Source organism: Panthera onca, chromosome E1 (genome assembly GCF_046562875.1).
Source record: "Panthera onca isolate mPanOnc1 chromosome E1, mPanOnc1 haplotype 2, whole genome shotgun sequence".
NCBI lineage: Eukaryota > Metazoa > Chordata > Mammalia > Carnivora > Felidae > Panthera > Panthera onca.
The window spans coordinates 37,332,489-37,354,556 of NC_138352.1; the positions used below are offsets into that span (position 1 = coordinate 37,332,489).

Consider the following 22,068-nt stretch of genomic DNA (forward strand, 5'->3'; position numbering starts at 1 on the left):
CCCCATGTTGAGTGTAGAGATTACTTAAAAATGAAATCTTAAAAAAAAAAAAAGGAATGCACATGGGTTGTTATACCAATAGTAATAATAGAGCAAGGGGAATAACCAGAGGCTTGAAAAGTCCTCAGTCACTTTGAGATTATCACCAAGATGCAATAGGAGTAAAAAATATATGTATAAAGGAATTTATTCTAGCATGTTTTTATTTATTTATTTTTTTTATTTAAAAAAATTTTTTTTTTTAACGTTTATTTATTTTTGAGACAGAGAGAGACAAAGCATGAATGGGGGAGGGTCAGAGAGAAGGAGATACAGAATCTGAAACAGGCTCCAGGCTTTGAGCCGTCAGCACAGAGCCCGACGCGGGGCTCGAACTCACAGACCGCGAGATCATGACCTGAGCCGAAGTCGGCCGCTTAACCGACTGAGCCACCCAGGCGCCCCATAGCATTGTTTTTAATAAAAAAAAGAAAACTAGAGGGGCGCCTGGGTGGCTCAGTGGGTTAAGCTTCTGATTTCGGCTCAGGCCATGATCTCACGTTTCGTGAGTTTGAGCCCTGTGTAGGGCTCTGTGCTGACAGCTCAGAGCCTGGAGCCTGGAGTCTGCTTCGGATTCTGTGTCTCCCTCTCTCTCTGTTCCTCCCCTGCTTGCAATCTGTCTCTCTGTCTCTCTCTCAAAAATAAGTAAACGTTACAAAAACAAACCAGTGGGGCACCTGGGTGGTTCAGTCGGTTGAGTGTCCGACTTCAGCTCACTCAGGTCATTATCTCACGGTTCATGAGTTCGAGCCCTGTGTTGGAATCTGTGCTGACAGCTCAGAGCCTGGAGCCTGCTTCGGATTCTGTGTCTCCCCTTTCTCTGCCCCTCCCATGCTCATGCTCTGTCTCTCCCCGTCTCTCAGTAATAAATAAACATTAAAAAAAAAATTTTTTTTAAACCCTAGAAATAATCCAGATGTCTAACAATAAAGGGTGGTTTACCAAATTAAGATAAAATAACAGAGCAGAATATTAAGCAGCTATTGAAAATAATGATTTTGAATTCTGAAAACATGGAAGATTCAGTGTTATATATATATTTTTAATTGTTTTTTTTTTTTAATGTTTTTACCTATTTTTGAGAGAGAGAGACAGAGTGTGAGCTTGGGAGGGGCAGAGAGAGAGAGGCAGACATAGTATCCAAAGCAGGCTCCAGACTCTAAGCTGTCAACACAGAGCCCAACCTGGGGCTCTAATTCATGAACCACGAGATCATGACCTGAGCGGAAGTCAGATGCTTAACCTTAAGACTGAGCCACCAGGCGCCCCTCAGTGTTGTGTTTTTAAATGGCTATGTCCAATATAACTTGAAGCTACAGAAAAGTTTATAAATGCATGTGCTTAAGGACTAGCAGTACATAAAAAATGAAAATAGTGAAAAAAATAATCAAACTGTGAAGCAGAAATGTATGAAATGAAAATAGTGTGCTTTAGGATAGAGGAATTTAGATGGATTTCTCATTTCAAAATATGGTATCTTTTTCATAAAATATATATTTTTTCAAATTGTAGTGAATCTGAAGAATCGTTATAGGTTTGTATTATTACCAGTGTTAAGAGAATTGGCCCTGGTCTTACTACGAGACTGCTCTAGACCACTGCCAATCATTGCCTCTTAGTTTACTTTCTCTTTGAAGCTGTGCTTTGCCTAGGCAGAGATAATTTTTAGTACACATTTAATTAAATTTAGTGATTTTTTAAATTTGTCATCAGCCTTTGATTTTTTATTCCATAGCAACACTTCATGGACAGCAGAATACCTTGCTTAATCATAGCTGCAAAGTCAGACCTGCATGAAGTTAAACAAGACTATAGTATTTCACCTGCTGATTTCTGCAGGAAACACAAAATGCCTCCACCACAAGCCTTCACTTGCAATACTGCTGATGCACCCAGTAAAGATATCTTCGTTAAATTGACAACAATGGCCATGTACCCGTAAGTACTTGCTCTGCCATCATTTTCATGTTGCATGGTTCATAATAACATTGCATGCCATTATTAGCCATGAAGGCGAAACTTTTGTCGCATAGAAGTTGTTCAGCAACAGAAAGAGACTTTGTTCTGAGAAGGTACAAATTTGAATAAATGCGAGTTTGGTTTGGGTGCCATAATAAAATTACATAAACAGTGCTTCTGACAGTATTTGTATATTTTTAAGCAGGCTGTAACTATCTTAATAGGATAGTACAATAAAACTCAGCCCCAATCCCAGCGTTAAAAAAATAAAGTCTTACTGCATTAAAATGGGGTTGGCATCATGTTGTTTTATGCTTTTAGGACATTTCCATATGAACATTTCCATATGAATTTATATTAAATTATAGATATGTTTGAGTTCAGACTATAATGTCTTTTTTAAGTGCTGTAAAAAGTAGTTGTGATTGGAATTCCTGCTATATAAATGTTTTACATTAAGTGTTAATGAGCCATGAATTTTATGTACATTTATTGTATATCTATACATGCATATGCATAAGCACATAACTGTGGACATCTTCATAGCTTACTAACTGCCTTAGAAGTGCATGGTTCTTAATGGCATTCTCCTCAAGTACCGTGTGTGTATAATTCTGTTGTGTAACAAGATAGTTTTTCAGGCAGTGCGTTTCTCAGGACGTTAGCTTAATCTATTTATTATTAATTTAGTCTCTAAATAATTTTCTTATGAAAACTAGGATATAAAATAGAGTAATAATCAAACATGGCTATAAACTGAAGTCTTGCAGAAGGTGTTAATTTGTGCAGATTTTTCAAGTCAGAGTCAACTTAACTGCTATTCTGTTAACTAATACGTTTTTAAAAAGGCAGCAAACCCTTGAAATTCTATTTGTATTGGAAGACAAGTCATTCCTATTATTATAAGATAAACAAAGCCTTATTTATGTTTTACCTTTGCTTTAAAACTCTCGTGTATGTTATCTACAGAGAGGATCATTACAGAGACAGACTCTCCCGAGACACGGGCAACCCTGATAGGATAGAGAATTTGAGAAAAATCTGGGTCTTTCTAAAAACTGCTTTGTAAGTTACTTTTTCTTTATGGCTTCTGTGGGATTTTGTTGACATTTTCTTATAGATGACCAGATCTCCTTTCTTGCCAGAATTAACATTTAGTAATTATCCAGAAACGCACTGCTTGGTCCAGCTTATTGCCTAACTGTATATTACAGTGGTGTTTTTTATATTTTGTTTTGTTTTACTATGTAAATGCGCTATATTAATCTTGTAGATAGCTGTGACAGTGTTTTCAGAGCTGCATCTTTAAAACATTTTCCTGCAATTTGTGTGCGTGTGTATGTGTGTGTATATGATAAATGTACATACAGGGACACTTGCTTAGATGGTGACTCCCAAACTACTTCTCATGAAGCATCTCCCTGTTGCTAAGCATACTTTGCATCTCTCCTTTTTGGTGGGTGGAGCCTGTGTATGTTGAAGAGTCAAATTATAAAATAACAGACGGATTCCAGTATGACAGCTGGCAGCGACTTAGTAGCTTTGAGATGTTCATCATCGCAAGTTAGGTTTTTGAAAGGAATGTCTTGAGTCTGTAAGAGTTTTTTTAAAAAAAAATTAATTCTTGTTTTTCTTCATGTTGGGAATTAGGCATTGTTGGGATGCTGCTAATCTCCACAACCATGCCACCGTGCCATGTGGTCTCATCAGATCTCACAAGCTCAGCCAAGTCAGATTGGGCCAGTCCTTTGACTGAGAAGCCTTTATAAAAAAATGTTCAGGTGTTACAGGAAGCGATGGCATTGATTCATCAGGTGGCACTCTTCCGAGCAGGTTCTGCGCCAGTGCCTCTTCAGGGTGGTGTGATGGCTTTGTGTGTCTGAGTGGCTCTGACCACCGAGCGGTCGTTGAAGACCCCCTACTTTGGTGGTTAGGACGGAGGTGAAATAGGTTGCCCCATGTGCCTGTACCAACTAGTATCACTCCACTCAACCAGAAAGGAGCCAGAAAGTCTCCCTAAATTTCATCTCTAAAATCAATCGGACCCATTGTTGATTTTTACAAGCTGAACCCGGAGTTTCATACTGTCATACTCAGCTGCTGTGTTTTAGTAGCAGATGAAATCAACCCTATATTTTGTTCAAGTGGAAATTTATGAAGCACTTTGGTTTCCTTTGGGAGCCAAGGTGCTTGATGAATTAAAGACGATGTTGTTCATATCTCCTCAGGGTTGAATATACTCGTCTTTTGACTCTTTTGTGTATTTGTCACTCTTCTCCTTCCTGGTTTTCAGGCATGTGTGTATGCTGAGGGAGGAGGAGGAGAAGGGAATGGTTATTTAAATGCTAGCAAACTGTGTCTTTTCGGTGGGTGCTATGGCTTACTCGGTTTTTCTTTTTATTAATTTACATGAGGGTGCCATCTATTGCTGTGCATATTTATTCCACTAAACCTCTTGTAATAATAATTCCATCCCCCCTCCAAAAAAAGCCAAACGTGTTAGCTGATTTTCCTTAGATTTTCTCTAGGGAGGGAGGAGGGAGCTATTGCTGTTTATTATATTTTTGGTAAACGTGGAATTCTGCACAACTTTAGCATGCCCCACACTGTCCTTTTCCTTAGTGTTGCTTATGCCTAAATCTTTTTTTTTTTTAAGTTGGCACACCCTGACTTGTGCCATATTTGTAAGTAAGAACTCAACTCCTGTCCTTCTGTGTGTTTTCGCAGCCATGCCCGGTTACGCTGTATGTGCACCTGCAACAGGTGTACATTTTGCATCTGTCAGAACTTCCTCAACTCAGACTTGCTGCAATCTGTAAAGAACAAAATCTTCACTGCAGTTCTTAACAGGTTCTTAACTTTATTTACTGGGTACCAGGCATTCTGTTCAAATACAAAAGAAAAAAAGTTGATAACTATTTATTATACATCTACTCACTACAAAGACAACAAGCCAACTGATGCCCAACTAACTTCCACTAAAATACTTACTGCTGTGGTGACAGTGTTTTTAGGGGACTTACAAGATTTTGAATTTCTTTTTCATGAAGGAAGTTAAAGTATTTTTCATATTAGAGGATAATATGTGTAGGGAGATTACAATCTTTTGGTTGAGAGTTGTAGAATTAGATTAGGATTTTTGTGGTAAGGAGCAGACCCGTTGTTCCCAAATGTTATGCATGTTACGCTCAACTACTATAACTTAATTAAAACCATAGTAATGAAAACAGTATCTTGGGTTTAAAAAGAAATTCTCTATTATAAGTACTGGAATGTTTATTTGAAAGAGCATGGCTTCTGGAATTGAGGATAATAGCCAACTTTAAGGATTCAAAGGAATATCATGGGAAAGAAAAAAGGATCGGTAGAACTAGTTTTTGAGGTCTTTATAATTGAGCCCAAAACATGAAGTATGCCTAGAAAGTAATGCGCTTTTTCAAAAGGCAAGAAAAACAAAAATATAAGATACGGACATTCCTTTAGAGTGATGAACTTGGAAGGTATATTCTTATTCTGGTTATGCTTCCATTGTTCAGATTGACATTTTGTGAACACTTAAGAGCCTGTGTACTTTGTATCTACTGTAAAGTTTTGTGTCTGAAGATGAATGAGTGTTCTGAAATTGACATTCAACTGTTATCAGGAGCTGAGCTTGATTAAGACAGATGATGAAGCTAAACAGATTTTGGTTAGAAATGGGTCCATTCTTTGGTTTAGCACTGGACTCTCAACAAAGGCTAGGCTCTGATGGTACCGAATGAGTAGGATAGGTTGTGTCCACTAGCAAAAATAGTAGATGTGCCTATGAAACGATGAGACTGTGTTTTATGTGAGTCAGAAACTGATCTTGAAGGCATTCTAAAAAGAGTTTCGATGATATTTTGAACACTAGCAGCTCTGGAATAAGAATGCAGCCATCTCAGGTGACTGCTTTGAAGGGACCGCCACACTAATTCGGTGGTAAAGTTCTGCCTCTGTCCTTCGAATGGCTTCTTGTAAAGTAATGACACAGATTCTCTCATGGAGACTGAGAAAATACAAGGCTAGTTCAAACCAAACAACATTCAGGAGCTCCGGTGTTAGAAATGGTAGAGTTGGAAGAGATTCCAGAATTCATCTGGCCTAACCTCCCATTAGAATGCCTTCCTGAAAGCCTTCCCATGGAGAGTACTGCTTATCTGCTGGTGGCTTTCCTCATTGGAGAGGGTTTTTGCTTTTGCTTTTGCCTTTGCTTTTTAATTTTATTTTTTAACTAAAATGATTTCCCTATAACTTTCTCTCCTTTAGTTTTAGTTCTGCCCTTTAGAACAACATACGACTATTCTCCCTCTTCAACATAACAATCCTTCAGACATTTGAAGACGGCCATCATGTCTCCCCTAATTTTCTCTTCTCCAGGTAGAACATCCCCATTTCTTTCAGCCTTTTCTTAAATTAGATGGTTTAGTGACCTCGTCAGTCCTGGTTGTTCTCATCTGAAAGCCCTTTAGGTTTCCAGAGTTCCTCTTAAGAGGTGCCACTGAGGATGGAGAGCAGTGCCTCAGGTGTGACGGGGCTAGTCCAGAACAGTGGGCAGGCCTGTTCCACAGTTAAGACAGCACCTGCCCGCTGCATGAGTTAACTTTTTTAGCAGCCCCATCCCATTGTTGATGCATATTAATCTTGGGGTTAATGGAAATCAGATTTTTTAAATATGAAGTACTGTTAAGGCAGTGTCCCCTCCTCTCTAATTGTGTATTTGACATTTTTAGTTGACTCTCTGAATCTAAACACAGATACGTATGTATCCCTATTAAATGTCATAGTCTTCTTTTTGATCCATTTGTTCTAGCTCAGTCATTTCAAACATTATTTTTGTCATTTGTCCCATTATATATATATATACTCTCTCGGCATTGTGTTATTTGCAAATTCGGTAGATATGTCTTATCTTTCAAGTTACTGATAAAAAATAATGTTGAATACCCGGAGCTTGGAGAGAGAGAGAGAGGGCGCCAAAGCCAGCAAGCCCAAAAGTATTCCACTGGAGAACTCTTTTGCCAGTGACACGGATTTAAAATTCTTGGGGAAAGACTGTTCTGTAAATTAAAAATATTTTATTATCCGGTCTACATTTTCTCTTATTATCTTACAAGAGATTTCACGGAGGGCTTTTTTGGAGTCAATATGTAACTTCCACCACATGCCTCTGATCTACTAGTGTAGTCATTTTACCTGAATAGGAAGTGACATCTATTTGGTGTCTTATTCTTGTTGAACCCGCCTTAGCTCCTAATAATTGCTAATCACAAACCATCTATTTTATTTACTCTGGAAGATCTTGAGTGTCCATAATTGCAGATTGATACATTGTCCGCACCTTTAGTGACAATTTTATTGTTGGGTTGATTTAGTCAGTTTCCAGATGAAATAGGTTGGGTGTATATTAATGGATGAGCTTCTTTATAGTAAATTACTCTGTACAATGATCTTTGAAGAGAAATCAGTACATTTTGTCCTATCTACTTACAAACTAGAAGTAACTTAATGGTAATGTCAGCATACATCACTGACAACTAGTAACCAAGAATGGAATAAATGGAAACGATAAAGAGGAAAACCAGTGTACCTTTCAGAGAACTCCTTCCTGGTTTCTGGAATTTTATGGAAGTGCAGTGGACATTTAGGGCTTCTGAACTGAAGTTTCTCCTAGTTTACAAAAGGGTGTAGGTAAGGTAGGTGGGGGTAGAGGCCCAAAACTTAAGTGCCTATGGGTCTGGACAGGCAATGTGAATGAACAAAGGTGACCAAGTAAAAGAAGTAAGAGCCGCGGGGACTGTGACAGGCCCTGGCGAAAAGAGGCAGCCACAACCCAGCTTGGGCCGTTTGTTGTTGTCCGGGCTGGGTGTGCCAGGTCTTCTGATTCTGTGAGACCCTAGAAATCAGGGTTTTTATGTGAAATTTCCTGCTGGTCAAATAATGGCAATTAAATTTGAATCTTGGAAAGTACTAATCAGAACAAAGCGTGCTTACAGGCCACCAGCTTGCAACGTCAGTCTTAAGCTGTGGCCAGGCAAGAAAAAGAAAAACGTACACCTGAGGAATGAAAATGTCTCTTTCCCTCCCCCTCACCACATCCTATTCCTTTTTCACCAAGAATCTGAACACGTTATGGGGTCACCTCCTTTCTCTCCCATCTCTCAGGTCGTGGCAACCTTTGGTGGTTGGTCACAATTGGTTCATCGTGCTAGATGTATCTTAAAGTTATAAAAGCAGAAGGAGGATTGACTAATTGGGTAAAAGTCATCTAAGAGTTTTTCACTGTAGTTCAGGAGGAGTGTCACTCAACACTGAGCCTTAAGTCTTTGGTTTCAGAGATCTGCCACATCTCGTGTTTGGTTTAGAACTGTAAGAGAGTAGTTTTGAAATTTTTATTCAAGCAACAAGTTTCATTAAATGTTCATTAAACTCTGGTACATACGTGTTGGTCTCAAATTAATGCCTTGTTTTAGTGTGCTTGTAAACATGTTGCTTGCTGAAACAAGTCACTTCTAGAAATAGTCCATGTTTGAGGCCACATTCTGCCTTCACCTCCCCCTGTCCCTGTGATTTATTCAAATACTTAAGTACCTGCTTTAGACAGAATCCTCTGCGAGCTGGGGCAAAATATAAAGATGAAGATAGGGACCTGCCTTTAAGTAAATATTATGTTATTAAAATTTTTTCCTTAAAGTTTGGTTATGTTTTCAGTAACCTTAGCCCCTCATACCATAAAAGGAAGTGCTATGTAACCTCATCATGAGAGGCTTTATTAAGCCTAACCATTTATATTCAGGCTCTTCCCACAGATTCATTTCTGAAATTATCCATTTTTTTCCCTAGCTGTCTTTGGCCAGTAAATATTGTCTCCCCTTTTTTTGAGCTTATTTACTGACACTGCATTATTTTAAGTAGAGAGTAGTAAGAATTTTTTTTCTTTTTAACGTAATCGAATATATATATTTTTTTCAAGATGTGAGAAAAGTGTTAAACTATGTGTCTGATATATAACTTTGTTCTTTGATAACTATGGTCTCACCCTTCTGACCTGGATAGGTTTATGTTTTTCTTTAGAAGAATTTCTGAATAACGGGATTATTTGCATTTAAATACATTTGGAAGACGACTAACATGTGGTCAGATGATTTTAATCTTTGGCAATGCTTTCATTTCAAATATTGGTACTGGGATAAATATACCTTCTGATTATATTTTAATTTTTAAAGACCTTTTTAACCTGAAAGTGTTAAAATGAGTATGTAGGAGTGAGCTGGATTGTTGGTTTGAACTACCCAGGATTTTAGTTATTACGTATTTATTATTCTGACTTCAGAAGACTCCTACTTTGCATGAGGATGTTACTATACTGTAGTGTGCTGTGAACTTTAATTTGTCCTTTCCTTTAGGTGTTCAATTTGTCTGTCTGTGTCACTTAGTCATTTTTTGAACTTCTCTCAATCCCTGTCCCAGCTAGAATTCTGAATGTAATCCTCCCACTTCTCCCAGCTTATAATGTAATCAAAATTGTTTATTTTATAATTTATTATTTTGGTGCAATTTTCTTTGATACAATTTTGGTTTTAGGATTCTTTCATCCCATTTTATTATTTGAATTAGCCACATAAATTATTTGTTCATGTTACTTCTTGAGTTTAGTAGCAGCATTATACTTTAGCGACCAAGTACATAGTTCACAGTGAGTATTTGAGTAATGATGCATTTTTAAAATTGGGTATATGTGGCATTTATTTTAAGCCATTTGTTAATGACATTTGCCCATATTGCTTTAATAATCACCTAAGTTGCTCCTTAATGTTAGAGAGGTTCTGTTGGGAATGTAAGAGTGCTTAGGATATTATGTTACAGTAAGATGTTGTATGCAAGAAAGTCTGTCCTATTTGAGCTTCATATGAAACCTCTGTGTCCCCCTGTATCAAGGTCCTAAAAGGCTTTTCTTTTAATTAGGATACATAGTCTTATGTTTACAATTGTACAGGAGCTTATGTTATAGATTCTCATTAAGGAAGCCACTGCTTGTACATTTAAAATTTTTTTGCCATATTGTTAGAATATTAAAGGACGCCACAAGGTGGAGTTTGCCTATTCTGATCTTTAAGTGTCAGGAGTTAACATGTAGATATTATGTGTTTCCCATGTATCTACGATCATCTATAAATTTTGGTTCTTCTAATGCTTGGTGAAGCATTTCTTGACATTGATGCACACTTATGTCCTTTTCTAAAGTATGTTAGGCATGCTCAGTTAACAGCTTTCTTATGATTTGTGTTGCAGTTCATCTTTGTTGGATACTATATTTTGACTTCTTAACCTATTTTGAGAAATATATTATTAAAAGATTTCATGCCTACTAGTTAGAAGAATTGTCATTGTTAAAATTGTTATTAAGAGTAATGGCATTATTATTAGGAATGAATGTAAAAAATACTTCACTAGGCAAAACAAACAAACAAAACAGTAAGAGGAGTAAAAGCAGAGAGGCCCAGAAGACTTTAAGAAGAAAGTGAAATATTTTATTTATTTATTTATTTTTAATGTTTATGTTAGAGAGAGCGAGTGAGCATGGGGGAGGGGCAGAGAGAGAGGGAGACACCGAATCTGAAGTAGGCTCCAGGCTCTGAACCCTCAGCACAGAGCCCGACGCAGGGCTCGAACTCATGGACCGCAAGATCGTGACCTGAGCTGAAGTTGGATGCTTAGCTGACTGAACCAGCCAGGCGCCCCAAGAGTGAAATATTTAAAAACAGAACACTTAACTATAGTTTTGGTGACCTCGGTACAGTTTTCAATTTGAGATATGTTTTTGCAACTAGGAAAAAGCTATATGTGATATCTCTGAACCCTAGTAACTAGGTTACACACAGTATAGTTAAATAGGCTGTTTCAAAGTATTAACTTAAAAATTCATACTTGAGATATGTAAGTGGATAGAATTATGAAACTAAAAGTACATTAATATTACTGCATTTGTACACCTCTGAGTTGGGTTTGGAAAGGATCAGACGGTGAGATGAGAAAAACAGGAGCTAGGAAATCCACACTTATTTCTGAAAAGCTGTATGGGAGTGCTGAGAAGTACTTGGCTGGAACTGCTCTTCCTGCAGATCACCTAGTGCTACTGCTCTTGACTGTGTTCTCCTGAACTTTTCCTTCCACCTCATAATAGCCTGCAATCCCAGGCAAGGTTAATTGATACCTTGACCTTTCTGAATTCTCCCCTTTCCTTAAATTCTCGTTTTTGCAGACTTAATTTAAGTCTTTGCAATAGAGTTTTTATGCCCCAGATGTAAAGTTCCATGACACGTTATAAAAAACAGTATTAAAAGTACCCTATTTGGGAATAGCTAGAATGGGTTTAATTCCATTGAGCCCTTTAGAGTTTGATTGTTTTGTTCCTAAATATTGCAGCTGATAACATTCCCTTTATGATTGGTTAAATACATTGAACCAATAAAGATTTCACCTCATGTTCTTATATACGCAGTAAATTGCAGAGTGAATCAAAAGTATCTTGTATGCCTTCTTTAAGGCATTCTGTGCAAAGATACATAGGAATTTTGGTCATTCTGTTATATGCCTTATGTGATTGTTCACACAAACACCTCTTCATTTAAGTCTTTATTGCCTGACGTTTGAAACCTTTCCTCCTCTTTGCCTTATTAAGTAGCAGGGCCTGGCTGGCTTAGCCAGTGGAGTGTGTGACTCTTGATCTCAGGGCTGTGAGTTCAAGCCCACAATGGGTGTGGAGCCTACGTAAAAAAAAAAGAAAAAGAAAAAGTAGCACTTGTCATCTGATTGACATATGGGCCCTCAGCACTTCTAAGCAGAAAGCCAGCATCCAATATGCAGGAATTTTCCACCTAAGAACTTTGAAGCTCTGACAAGCTTCAAATGATTAAGTTATATTCTAGTGTTTAGTAATGATTTCTTATATTCTAAAAAGAGATACTGCTGAACTAAATTATTCCACGCAGAGAAGGAAAATGTGATTCTGGTACATCAGTAGGTATTTTTAAAAAGAATCTTTATCCACACAAATGCACACTCATTTTTGACCCTGTAATACTAATTTTTGGGAAGTCTGTCTTAAGGAAACCACTAAATATGGAGAAAAATCTTACATGGAAGGATATTGATCACTTTATAGTGGAGGTGGCCACCCATAGGAGTGGAGTATAATAAAGCTGTCTAAAATGATGTTTCTGGAATTATGAAAAAGTCCTTATATAAAGGATGTAAAAGTATATAAATTATACATATTGTATTTGCAGCACTGTAAGAAGCACACAGAAAAAAATCTAAAAGGAAGTACCCTAAATTTTAATCAGTTGCTTCAAGTGATGGGACTCTAGGTGATTTTTTTCTTCCTTCTTTTATTTTCCTCGTATCTTATCATGAACATATATTGTATTTTGACAGTAAAAAAAATAATAAACTTTAAAAAAAAAAGAAAAATATGCCATAAGATATTATAATTTATCCTAAGATGATATTTTAGGTGAGTCATTTTGAAAGGATTACACTTTTGAATTGTGGAAGGATTATTTTTGCTTGAGTTTAGAAATGAAGTAGGAAGCAGCTCTCTGAAACCGTTACTCCGTTTCCGCTTGAGACCTGAAATGACAAATGTGGCCCAGTGCTGATACTCTGGAATACAGTTCAGATCTTCACACTGTTCTCTAGTCAGGTGTTGTCAGTCAGCTAATCAATGACAAATGTGCCATCCGGTGTAAATGCTTTCTCCTAGATGGAGAGCCTGCTTAGGGCAGCTGTTAAAAGCACATGCTAAAGGCATAAAGTGGGTGTCTAAGTAGCTTTTCATGTCTAAAAGTGTCTTAAATAACCACTATAACGTTATGGAGTCATTGAAGCATATTTTATGAGTTAATAGTTGCCTTAAGTTTTAAACTAGCTGTATCTAGAGTATGTATCTATATTATTTGTCATACAGGAGTATGAACTGCTGTTCTGCCTGTTGGAGGCTATACTATAGTTGGGGGAAAATAATAATCACTATAATTACTATCTGACATGCAAAAGTAAACCAAGCAGTAAAGTCAGAATATATTATGTCATGAATGGTAGGGAATACTTTCTTAAAATACAAAAAAAGGAGCTGTGTGAAAACAGATTCCATACTTGAAAAAATGTTTATGAGAAATCATTGTGACTGATTTTAATATGATGGCAGCTAGCTTTAATACTAACCCCTCTCTTGCCCAGGTTAAAAAATGAATGTAAACATTTTTTTTTTAATCCTCCATCAGTAAAGATGAATAAAAAATCACAGAGAGCCCAAAGCTGAAGCAGAAGCTCTAATGCACTTGTAGCCAGTGTTCTCACTTTAAATTCTGTGCATCTCTAATTGATTTGGAATTATGCACTTTGAAACTCTCACCGTAGGTCTATTACAGTCTATGAGTTTGGGATGTTGGACCTGATTTTTTACAGATACATGTTTGCAGTTGTTGGTAGTCTGCAATTAGAAGCCTCAGTAAATTTCATGACTAATAGCTGTTAGCCTCATTTTGAATGAATACTTACGGTCACCACGTAACTGTCAGATACTGCTTTTGGTATTGGTTTCAAGGGCTTCCCTTAGTGTTTTGGGTCAACCAAGACCAGCCTCTAAGGGATATATAGACACTGTATATAACCGCCTTAGGTTTCCTTGCCTGGTACGTGAGTGTTTTTAAAAAGTACACATAGATAGGTGTTTTTTTTAAGTTGGGCAATTTGTTACAGGATATATTTATTTAAATATAGAAAGCATGAGATGCATCCTATTATGGTGGCGACTCAATTTGTGTGTGCGATGTTTAATTGAGAGATGTTATTTTCAGTCCCCCACTTTTGTGAGCTCTGCTGTGAACTGCAAATTGTGTGCATGTGTATATAAAAGGTTAAGAGCCCGGGTAGCTGAGTGGGGTGCCATGCTGTTAGCAGACGACGAAGGCAGTATTACTCACCAGGTGCACGCCGTCAGCTCTGTAGAAGATTCCATCTTCATGGAGTCATCTCATGGTCCACTTTTTCTTGAAGCCAGGTAACATTTCCCCCAACCAGCGGGTTGGCCTTGGTGGAGTTTTTCCAACTGGAAAAACTGAAACTGAAGAATTTTCTTCCCCTAACTTAAAATAAATAATTAAGCATTGCCTGTTGGAAGAACTAACTCACAAGGTGGAATGAACCTGTGTTACCACTTTGCTTTGTAAAATAATACTTATGTCAGGAGTGATTTTTATTTTTATTGTTTAGGAACTGGGGAGGATAAGAAATGGGAGTGCTGTGTGTTGTGTTGCCATGGTGATAAGCATGGAGCACTCTGGCTTGTATTACAGACTGTTGTTTCTAGAGATGCGCAGGTTGCATTTTGTGATAACTAATCTGATTGTCACCCTTTGACTATTGCTGAGGCAAAGTAGTTTTGTACAATTGATATTCTTGGCTCTTAACTCTTTTGCATATGTCAGTGTCTTGGTCTTTTAATGATGTCTGACTTTTGCTTCAAATCTGTTTGTTTCACTTAGTTGTAAAATAACCTAAACTAGACAGCCTCTCTAAACTCCTAATTCTCTAAATTTTCTGTATCTCCTCAATTGTGTTCAGTTAACTCAAACTTCAGTGATACTTGAATAAAATATTCCAGCCTTTGCTTTAAAGCTTTATCCTCTCTATGGTAAGCTGTCATACTTGAGACTCTTGACGGTGCTTAGCAGTGTTATTAACTGAGCATGCTCACAAACTCAGTTTGTGGTACAGGCTGTCCCTGTTCTTGTCATGCACAATATGGCTTCTTTTACGTCATTTACCTTTCAGTCCATCTTGTTTCATTATGTCCTTTGGTTGGTACCATTGTCACTGCCTGTCTAATAATCAGGGTTGTTTTTGTTTGTTGTTGTTTTTTTAAATTTTCTTTCTTTAATCAGCAGTAACCAGATTAATGTGAGCTGGTAAACCTTCCCCATCCCCTTTGGAATTTTTTTGGTAAATTTTTATGGAGCTCAGTGTTCCCAAAGTTGATTTTAAGCAATGCTCTTAGAAAAGTATTGTCACTTGTCGCTTAACTGCTTACAAGATAGCTTTCAATTCCTGGGGACAGGAGATTGTATATTAAGTCCCATGAAATTGACTCTCAAAATTGTGAGATCTCAGTTTTACCTCTCATTTTGAAGGACTGTGGTGGTATTAAAAACTGGTAGGTTGATTTGTCTATGTTCTCCATTTCCCATGTGAAGAAAACACACAATTTTAGATGTTTATTACTCCCAGATAGTAGCTAGTTGTAAAGACATTTGTCTTTATTAATGTCTACATTATATCATAAGATAATGATGATATAAACAATGTACATGTGGCTACATGGATAAATGATTTTGGTAAGCATTACTGTATGCAATTAGCCTGACAAGTGTGCTAATACTTCCCTAAAAGTAGACTGTTCATATAATTGGTATTTTCATACTAATCATGTTTTGAACATTAATTATATTTTCTAACTACAGGCACGTGACACAAGCTGACCTCAAGAGCTCCACGTTTTGGCTTCGAGCAAGTTTTGGTGCTACTGTTTTTGCAGTTTTGGGTTTTGCAATGTACAGAGCATTGTTGAAACAGCGATGATTAAAAAAAAAAAAAAATACTGGCCCCACCAAAAACAAATACTTTTATGTATTTATGTATGCTTTAAATTCTGCTAGAAATATTGAGATATTTATACATGCAGAGTTACTTTATTAATATTTGTAATTCATGCATAAGAGTATTTTAATGATAGTTATAACTGCAGTATTGACTAGCATTGGAAAGAAACAGCTTAACAGCCAAACTAAAATGGCTAAATTTCAGAGGCCAAAAGGGAATATTTTGTAAATAATGTACATATTCAGGCAAGATATGGTCTCCCACACTGAATTCTAGAAATGATGTTTCTAGACGTTTCTACATGGTATTGTTAGTGTTCAGTTGGCTCATTCTCCTAGGTCTAAGCTCAGAGATTGTATTTACTCATGGATTACTTATTTATTTCACATTTTACTCAGAATGATCCCTCTGGGTTCTTCAAAGAACACGAGGCACAATTGGCCATTTTCTCTCCATTTTTAAAAACAGATGAGTCATGTCAGCTTACACTTCTCCTTCAGCCACTCATGGTAGGTCAGCCTTGAAGCCATCGTGCAGTCTAGAAAATTGCATAGCTGAGTGCTGAAGTGCTTCTTTAAGGAAGGAGTGAGTTCCTGGCAATTAGCAGAGGCGTTGCCTATATGATTATGTTGCTTCCTTTGTCTGTATGTTGAATTTTATAGCCCTTTCAATCAAATGAGAAAAAAAGATTTGTATATTATCAATGTTTTTAGTTTAAATAAACAGTCACCATTCCTACTATGGAATTTCTTCCCAAAGTGCGTACATCATTCTCTAGTGGCTGTGTCTGTTCTAGTGTCTTACAATAGCTGCATGTGTCATACCGTTCTCCATCTGGCTAGGATAACCTAGAAGCAGCACTTTTGTAAATGGTAAAGTAAATCTAATGAATATAAACTCTCATGATAAACCTATTTTTTTCCATCATCGAACTTTTCAAGTATTTAAATAAATAACTGCTGTGTACCGTGATCTTGAGTTTTTTTGTCTTCTGGAGTAAATATTTTGCACAGATGTGAATGCAGTCCTCTGGTTTCTATCTTTCTCACCTTGAAAATTATTTTTTGTTCAAGAAGATAATAGTCGTGAGGAAAGAAGACAAGTATGATTTGTATCATATGAGAGGAAGTCTGTCTTAAAGTTGTGGGCAAATCTATTCTCTGAGAAGGCCAGTTGTTTTCTCCTGCACGTACCTAACTAACGTGGTTTCTGCTGTGACTTACATGTTTATCTGCTCCTCTAACATGGATTTTTTTCCTCTTTGCTGTTGTGATGAACATTTTCTCTAAACATCACACTCCCGGGGGGTGCCTGGGTGGCTCAGTCGGTTGAGCCTCCGACTTCAGCTCAGGTCATGATGTCACAGTTCGTGAGTTCAAGCCCCACGTCGGGCTCTGTGCTGACAGCTCGGAGCCTGGAGCCTGCTTCAGTTTCTGTGTCTCCCTCTCTCTCTGTCCCTCCCCTGCCCCTGCTTGTGCCCTATCTCTCTCTCTGTCTCTCAATAAACGTCACACTCCCTGAGGAGCTGGTAACAGCAGAAATTACTAGCTATACATTTGTAAGATAATATGTGCCATACTTAGCTACATACTTCCCTTCCCCCTCCCCACCCTCCCACTCCCCATTTCCACTCAAAATGTGAGGAAAGAAGGGGCGCCTGGGTGGCTCAGTCATCTGAGCTCCAACTCTTGATTTCAGCCCAAGTCATGATCTCATGGTTCGTGAGTTTAGGCCCTGAGTCAGGCTCTGTGCTGACTGCGTGGAGCCTGCTTGGGATTTCTCTCTCCCTCTCTCTGTCCCTCCCTGGCTTGCTCTTGCGCGCACGTGTGCTCTCTCTCTCTCTCTCTCTCTCTCTCTCCCCCTCCCCCCTCCCTCCCCCCCTCAAAAAATAAACATTAAAAATTTAAAAAAAAATTTTTGAGGAAAGGAAAAATTAAGCAAAAATCTGGTGATTCCTCATTTCCAGAAGTCTCCTATTTACCAAATACATTTTCATCAGTTACACGGCTTCCAGAGACCATTCTTTGCTTCCAAGTTCTTCCCTGTTCAGACTGAAATATTATTTTAAAGGGATATGCCTTATGGATTGATGTGTTTGTGAGAAACAGAGGAAAGAACGTGGTTTGCCAAGACGTGAGAAGTGACGTTGATATATTTAGGCTTTTCTCTCTCAATCTTTCTCGTTTGAAGCTTAAGTGTCTGACAAAGAGGCTGGTGGCCACCCCGTCTCCCCTGTTGTTGCCACGTCTCCCGCTCGGAGCCTCCAGCCTCCCGGTACTGTCAGCCAGTCCAGGTGGGGCAGATGTGCACGGCAGTGCCCCCTGGTTTCTCCTCCGGAACAACAGGCTCACGCACACATTTCCTCCATTTCACGTTCACTCTAGAGACTAGTAAATGTGGGGAAGTGTGTGAATAGATCTAGTAATAGGCTTCTTCTGGCTTTCGTGATTTACTCTCAGAAGACGGGAGCTATAAGAGCACTAAGGGAAAATGAGGAAAATAGGAACTTGAGGATTCAAAGAATACCTTTCTTTCACTTTGCACCAACTGCATTGTCTCTTAAACGGACAGCTCAGGCTGCTTGCTGCAATAGTTCAATGAATAGTGAGGCAGTCGTGTGAAGAAACATCACTGTGAAGGTTTGTAGCCTTACTCAGCACATCAAGGGTCTGTTGCTTCGTTTTTTATTTTTGTTTTTGATGTTTATTCATTTTTGAGAGAGACGCAGCGTGAGCGGGGGAGGGGCAGAGAGAGAGGGAGACACAGAAGCCGAAGCAGGCTCCAGGCTCTGAGTTGCCAGCACAGAACCTGACATGGGGCTCGAACTCATGAGCCACAAGATTGTGACCTGAGCTGAAGTTGGACGCTCAACTGACTGAGCCACCCAGGCGCCTCTTGGGTCTGTTGCTTTTGCCATTCATGTCTTTCTCTTGCACATTTGACCAAAAAACGATTCATGTCCCACATTGTTGGAGCTCATAAGTGCTACAGTAGGAGTGAGTTCGGATGTTAGCAGTTTGGGGCACACATATTGGCCTGTGAAAGAAGTAGGAAGGCTGCGGAGACCCGTCAGGGGAAGGCACCAAAGAGGAGACCCGCTGATGAGCCAGTCCTGAATGAAATGAGAATTTTTCTGACCTGAGGGAAGGCAACTGAATAAAGAAGAGCAGGGGGAAAAGAGGTGAGTGCTCAAATCCAGGGTAGAGCATCAATCTTTCCTGAATAGGCCCTGTGAACGCAACTGGTCTTAGCTTTGGTGCCCCTTTTGTCTGAGTTGTACTAGCAAAAAGCAATATAAAAGTGTCTTTAGAATATATGTGCAAGTCTTAAAACTGAGTATGTGACCTAGTTGTCATTAACACATTTATTTGCCATTATCCTTCAAATTTTAATAGTCCATGTGTTTTTAAGAAGCTGATGGGGGACTAGATACTTCTTGCGAAATAGGACATCAAGATACTAAATTTATTTAATGTTTATGGCATGACAGTGCTCCAGGCAGGTAGCCTCACCATTCCAGAAACCCTGATCCCCAGATTTCACAGCCCCAGTAACCCACTTGTTAAAACCTCTAAGCTTTTAAGTAATTCTTGTCTTTTTAACTCCGTTTATCAAAAGTCTGTCAGAAGGAACGTCTGTTAACCTGTTTGAGCCTCGGCTCTATGAAAGTCTCGACCTGTGGGCATCACAGTTAACAAATCTCACGTTTCTTTAGTGCATCCCAAGTTCAGAAACTCCCAGGGCACACACAGACTATTCAGACCATTTTCCCCCAGTTATTTTTGGCTCAGAAAGTATGGACATGTTTATCAGAAAGCAAGATTTTGACATCAGGAAACACTTCCTAACTTCATAGCCCCTTTCTGGTTCCTGGATGTATTTTCCAATGATAGTGTTTTGCTCTGTAGATGTTCTCATCTTCTTTTAGACAGTGGCAGAAGTCAGGGAGATCGAGGGGCTGTCATTCATTCTGGGTTTGAAAGCCGTATGTTGGATGCACACTCCCAGGAGGGCACTGCCAGCATTATCTCTGTCCATTGAAAACTCCAAATTCCACATGATCATTTTTTGCTTTTTCAGGATTTTCCTATTCATGGTTTACATTTAAGTCCTTTATAATCGAATAACCCATGGAAGTTTGATTAGAATGATGTGGGTATACATGTTGTAGTATAACTTACGGGTCACAAACTTTTTCCATCAGGGGCCAGATGGTACATGTTTGAGACTTCTGCTGCTCCTGTGCTCTGTCATAGCAAGAAAGCAGCCATAGACAAAACAAATGAGCATGACTGCATTCTAATAAAACTTGATAGGCACTGAAATTGGAATTTCATATCATTTTCATTTGTCAACAAATATTTTTAATTTTTTTAATTACATAAACATGTGGACCTTCTCTTAGTTCAAGGGCTGTACAAAAACAGGCTGTGGGCCAGATTTGACTGACACTTTGTAACTGATGCAAGTATAGCAATAAATGCATGGCAGCTTTTACCAGTAGTTAAAAAAAAATTTACCTGATTGTTTTGGAATTCGAAAAGGTATAGTAGTAGGAAGAACTTCAGAGTATTGTAGGAGGTGTTTGATTTGTTTCACTTTTGCTAATGATGATGTTCAGAACGCCGTGCTCCGGCTGAGCTGGGGCTCATCTTGGAGGGCAGTGTGGCCTGGGAAGGTAAAGACAACATCAGTTTCCCTTCCTCTGAGCGCTCCCCTGGAGCCGTTCCTTTGGTACTTTATCCGTGTTTGTTTTCCTTTGTGAAGTTGTGTAATCACACCTGCAAGGTAAAAGAATCCCACAAGAGTATGTAGTTTGAACTCCAGTTTTCTGGGGGATCTTGTGCACATGACAGCATGATAATGCTTTTCATTTCTTTAGATGTCGAAGTTAAAATTTCAGAGGTAAAATAGACCAAGATATCATCTGTTCAACTCTATACTTTTATAGAATAAACTGAGCACAGAAAGTAGAAGCGACTCATTCAGGGCCACACCGTTAGTCTGTGCTTGAGCTACGACTGGAATGCAGGTGTCCAGACTCCCAGTTCAGTGCTCTTTCCACAGCAGGAGCCAGCCCTAGACAACTTGACTTGATTTTTTAGCTTCGGTAAGTTTGCAGTATGTTCGGTTTTAAAAACCAGACCTAAAAAGAAAGAAAAAAAAACAGTTTTGACATTTCTATTACTAGAAGGGTTAAAGATGGCAAAGCGAATTCTTTGGAAGACTTTCAGTTCCTCTGAGGCATTTTGCCTTCACGTCTGGTAGCTGTCACCAGGTAATTGATGGTGTCTATTTACAGGAGCGCAGGCTTGGTGGTTAGGTTTATTTCAGGGATAGATAACTGAGGGAAGTAGGGCTGTAGCTTTTTTTTTTTTTTAATTAAAAAAAATTTTTTTTAGTTTATATTGAGAGCATTTGAGCCAGAGAGAGGCAGAGAACGAATCCCAAGCAGGCTCCGAGCTGCCAGCACAGAGAGCCCGACACGGGGTTTGATCTCACAAACTGTGAGATCATGACCTGAAGCAAAATCGAGAATTGGATGCTCAGCCAACTGAGCCACTTAGGTGCCCCTTTATTTTTTTATTTTAAGGATGCTCCACACCCAGTGTGGAGCTTGGACTCAACCACCCTGAGATTAAGAGTTACATGCTCTACCCACTGAGCCGGCCAGGCGCCCTGTAGCCACTCTTTTAAAAGCACTGTGTATGATTTTTGTTTAATATTAAACTGCTAATTTTGAAAAAATATTCTTTTTTTATTTATGAGTAGAAAAGTACCTTGGAACAGAGGCTCTACTAGAGGGGAAAACTCCTTGAATCGTGTTTTGTCACTGACTTAACTCTTTTTATCTCCACTTCTCTAACCTCCCTCTCCAGCCTCCTGCACCCTGGCCACTTCTGGGTACCACCTAGACCCTAAGCGGCTCGGTGGGTCTTCACACATCTGCCCTCGCAGATCTCTTACTTTCCCCCCAGATTCCCCCAAGTGTGGTCACAGTGCTCGGGGACTTGGAAGGAATAGACTTCAGGCCCCACCCCAGACCTACTGGCTCACTCAGACACTTGGGGGTTGGGGTTCAGCAAAGTGCGTGCTCACAGCCCCCCACCCTGGGACTCTGATGCATGCTGCAGTTTGGGAACCCCTGCACTGGACACCGGGGGACAGAGTAGTTCGGTACTCAGTCTTGGCCTTCAAAAGGGGATAATGTTCATCTCGGATAACTGAGTTGACAGTGGTTACAATTATTTTCCAACAGAGTGATTAAATTGTGCATGCGTGTTTAAAAAGTTAGCAAACTCTAATGTCTTTCCTTTCCTCTCGTGATAAAACTCAAACCTTAAGGTGGTTGACAGGATCCTGCAGACCTGGCCCAGACCTTATTTGTCC

General features: G+C 38.9%; 1 protein-coding gene across 10 annotated transcripts in view; it reads left to right on the forward strand.

The window, feature by feature from the left end:
- The window catches only part of RHOT1 (ras homolog family member T1), a 76,793-nt gene extending 60,143 nt beyond the window's left edge, over positions 1-16,650 (forward strand). For 2 of the 10 annotated variants that reach the window (XM_078437484.2, XM_078437482.2), the window contains exons 18-22: positions 1,775-1,977; positions 2,968-3,063; positions 4,726-4,848; positions 13,937-14,080; positions 15,540-16,650. In XM_078437484.2, the coding sequence (XP_078293610.1) occupies positions 1,775-1,977; positions 2,968-3,063; positions 4,726-4,848; positions 13,937-14,080; positions 15,540-15,657 (684 nt within the window). In that variant the 3' untranslated portion in view covers positions 15,658-16,650. Of the gene's footprint in view, positions 1-1,774; positions 1,978-2,967; positions 3,064-4,725; positions 4,849-6,285; positions 6,397-12,305; positions 14,081-15,539 lie in introns of those variants that run through there. The other 8 variants (XR_013552043.1, XR_013552042.2, XM_078437483.1 and 5 more) reach the window with 8 other exon arrangements.
- The last annotated feature ends 5,418 nt before the right edge of the window (positions 16,651-22,068 follow it).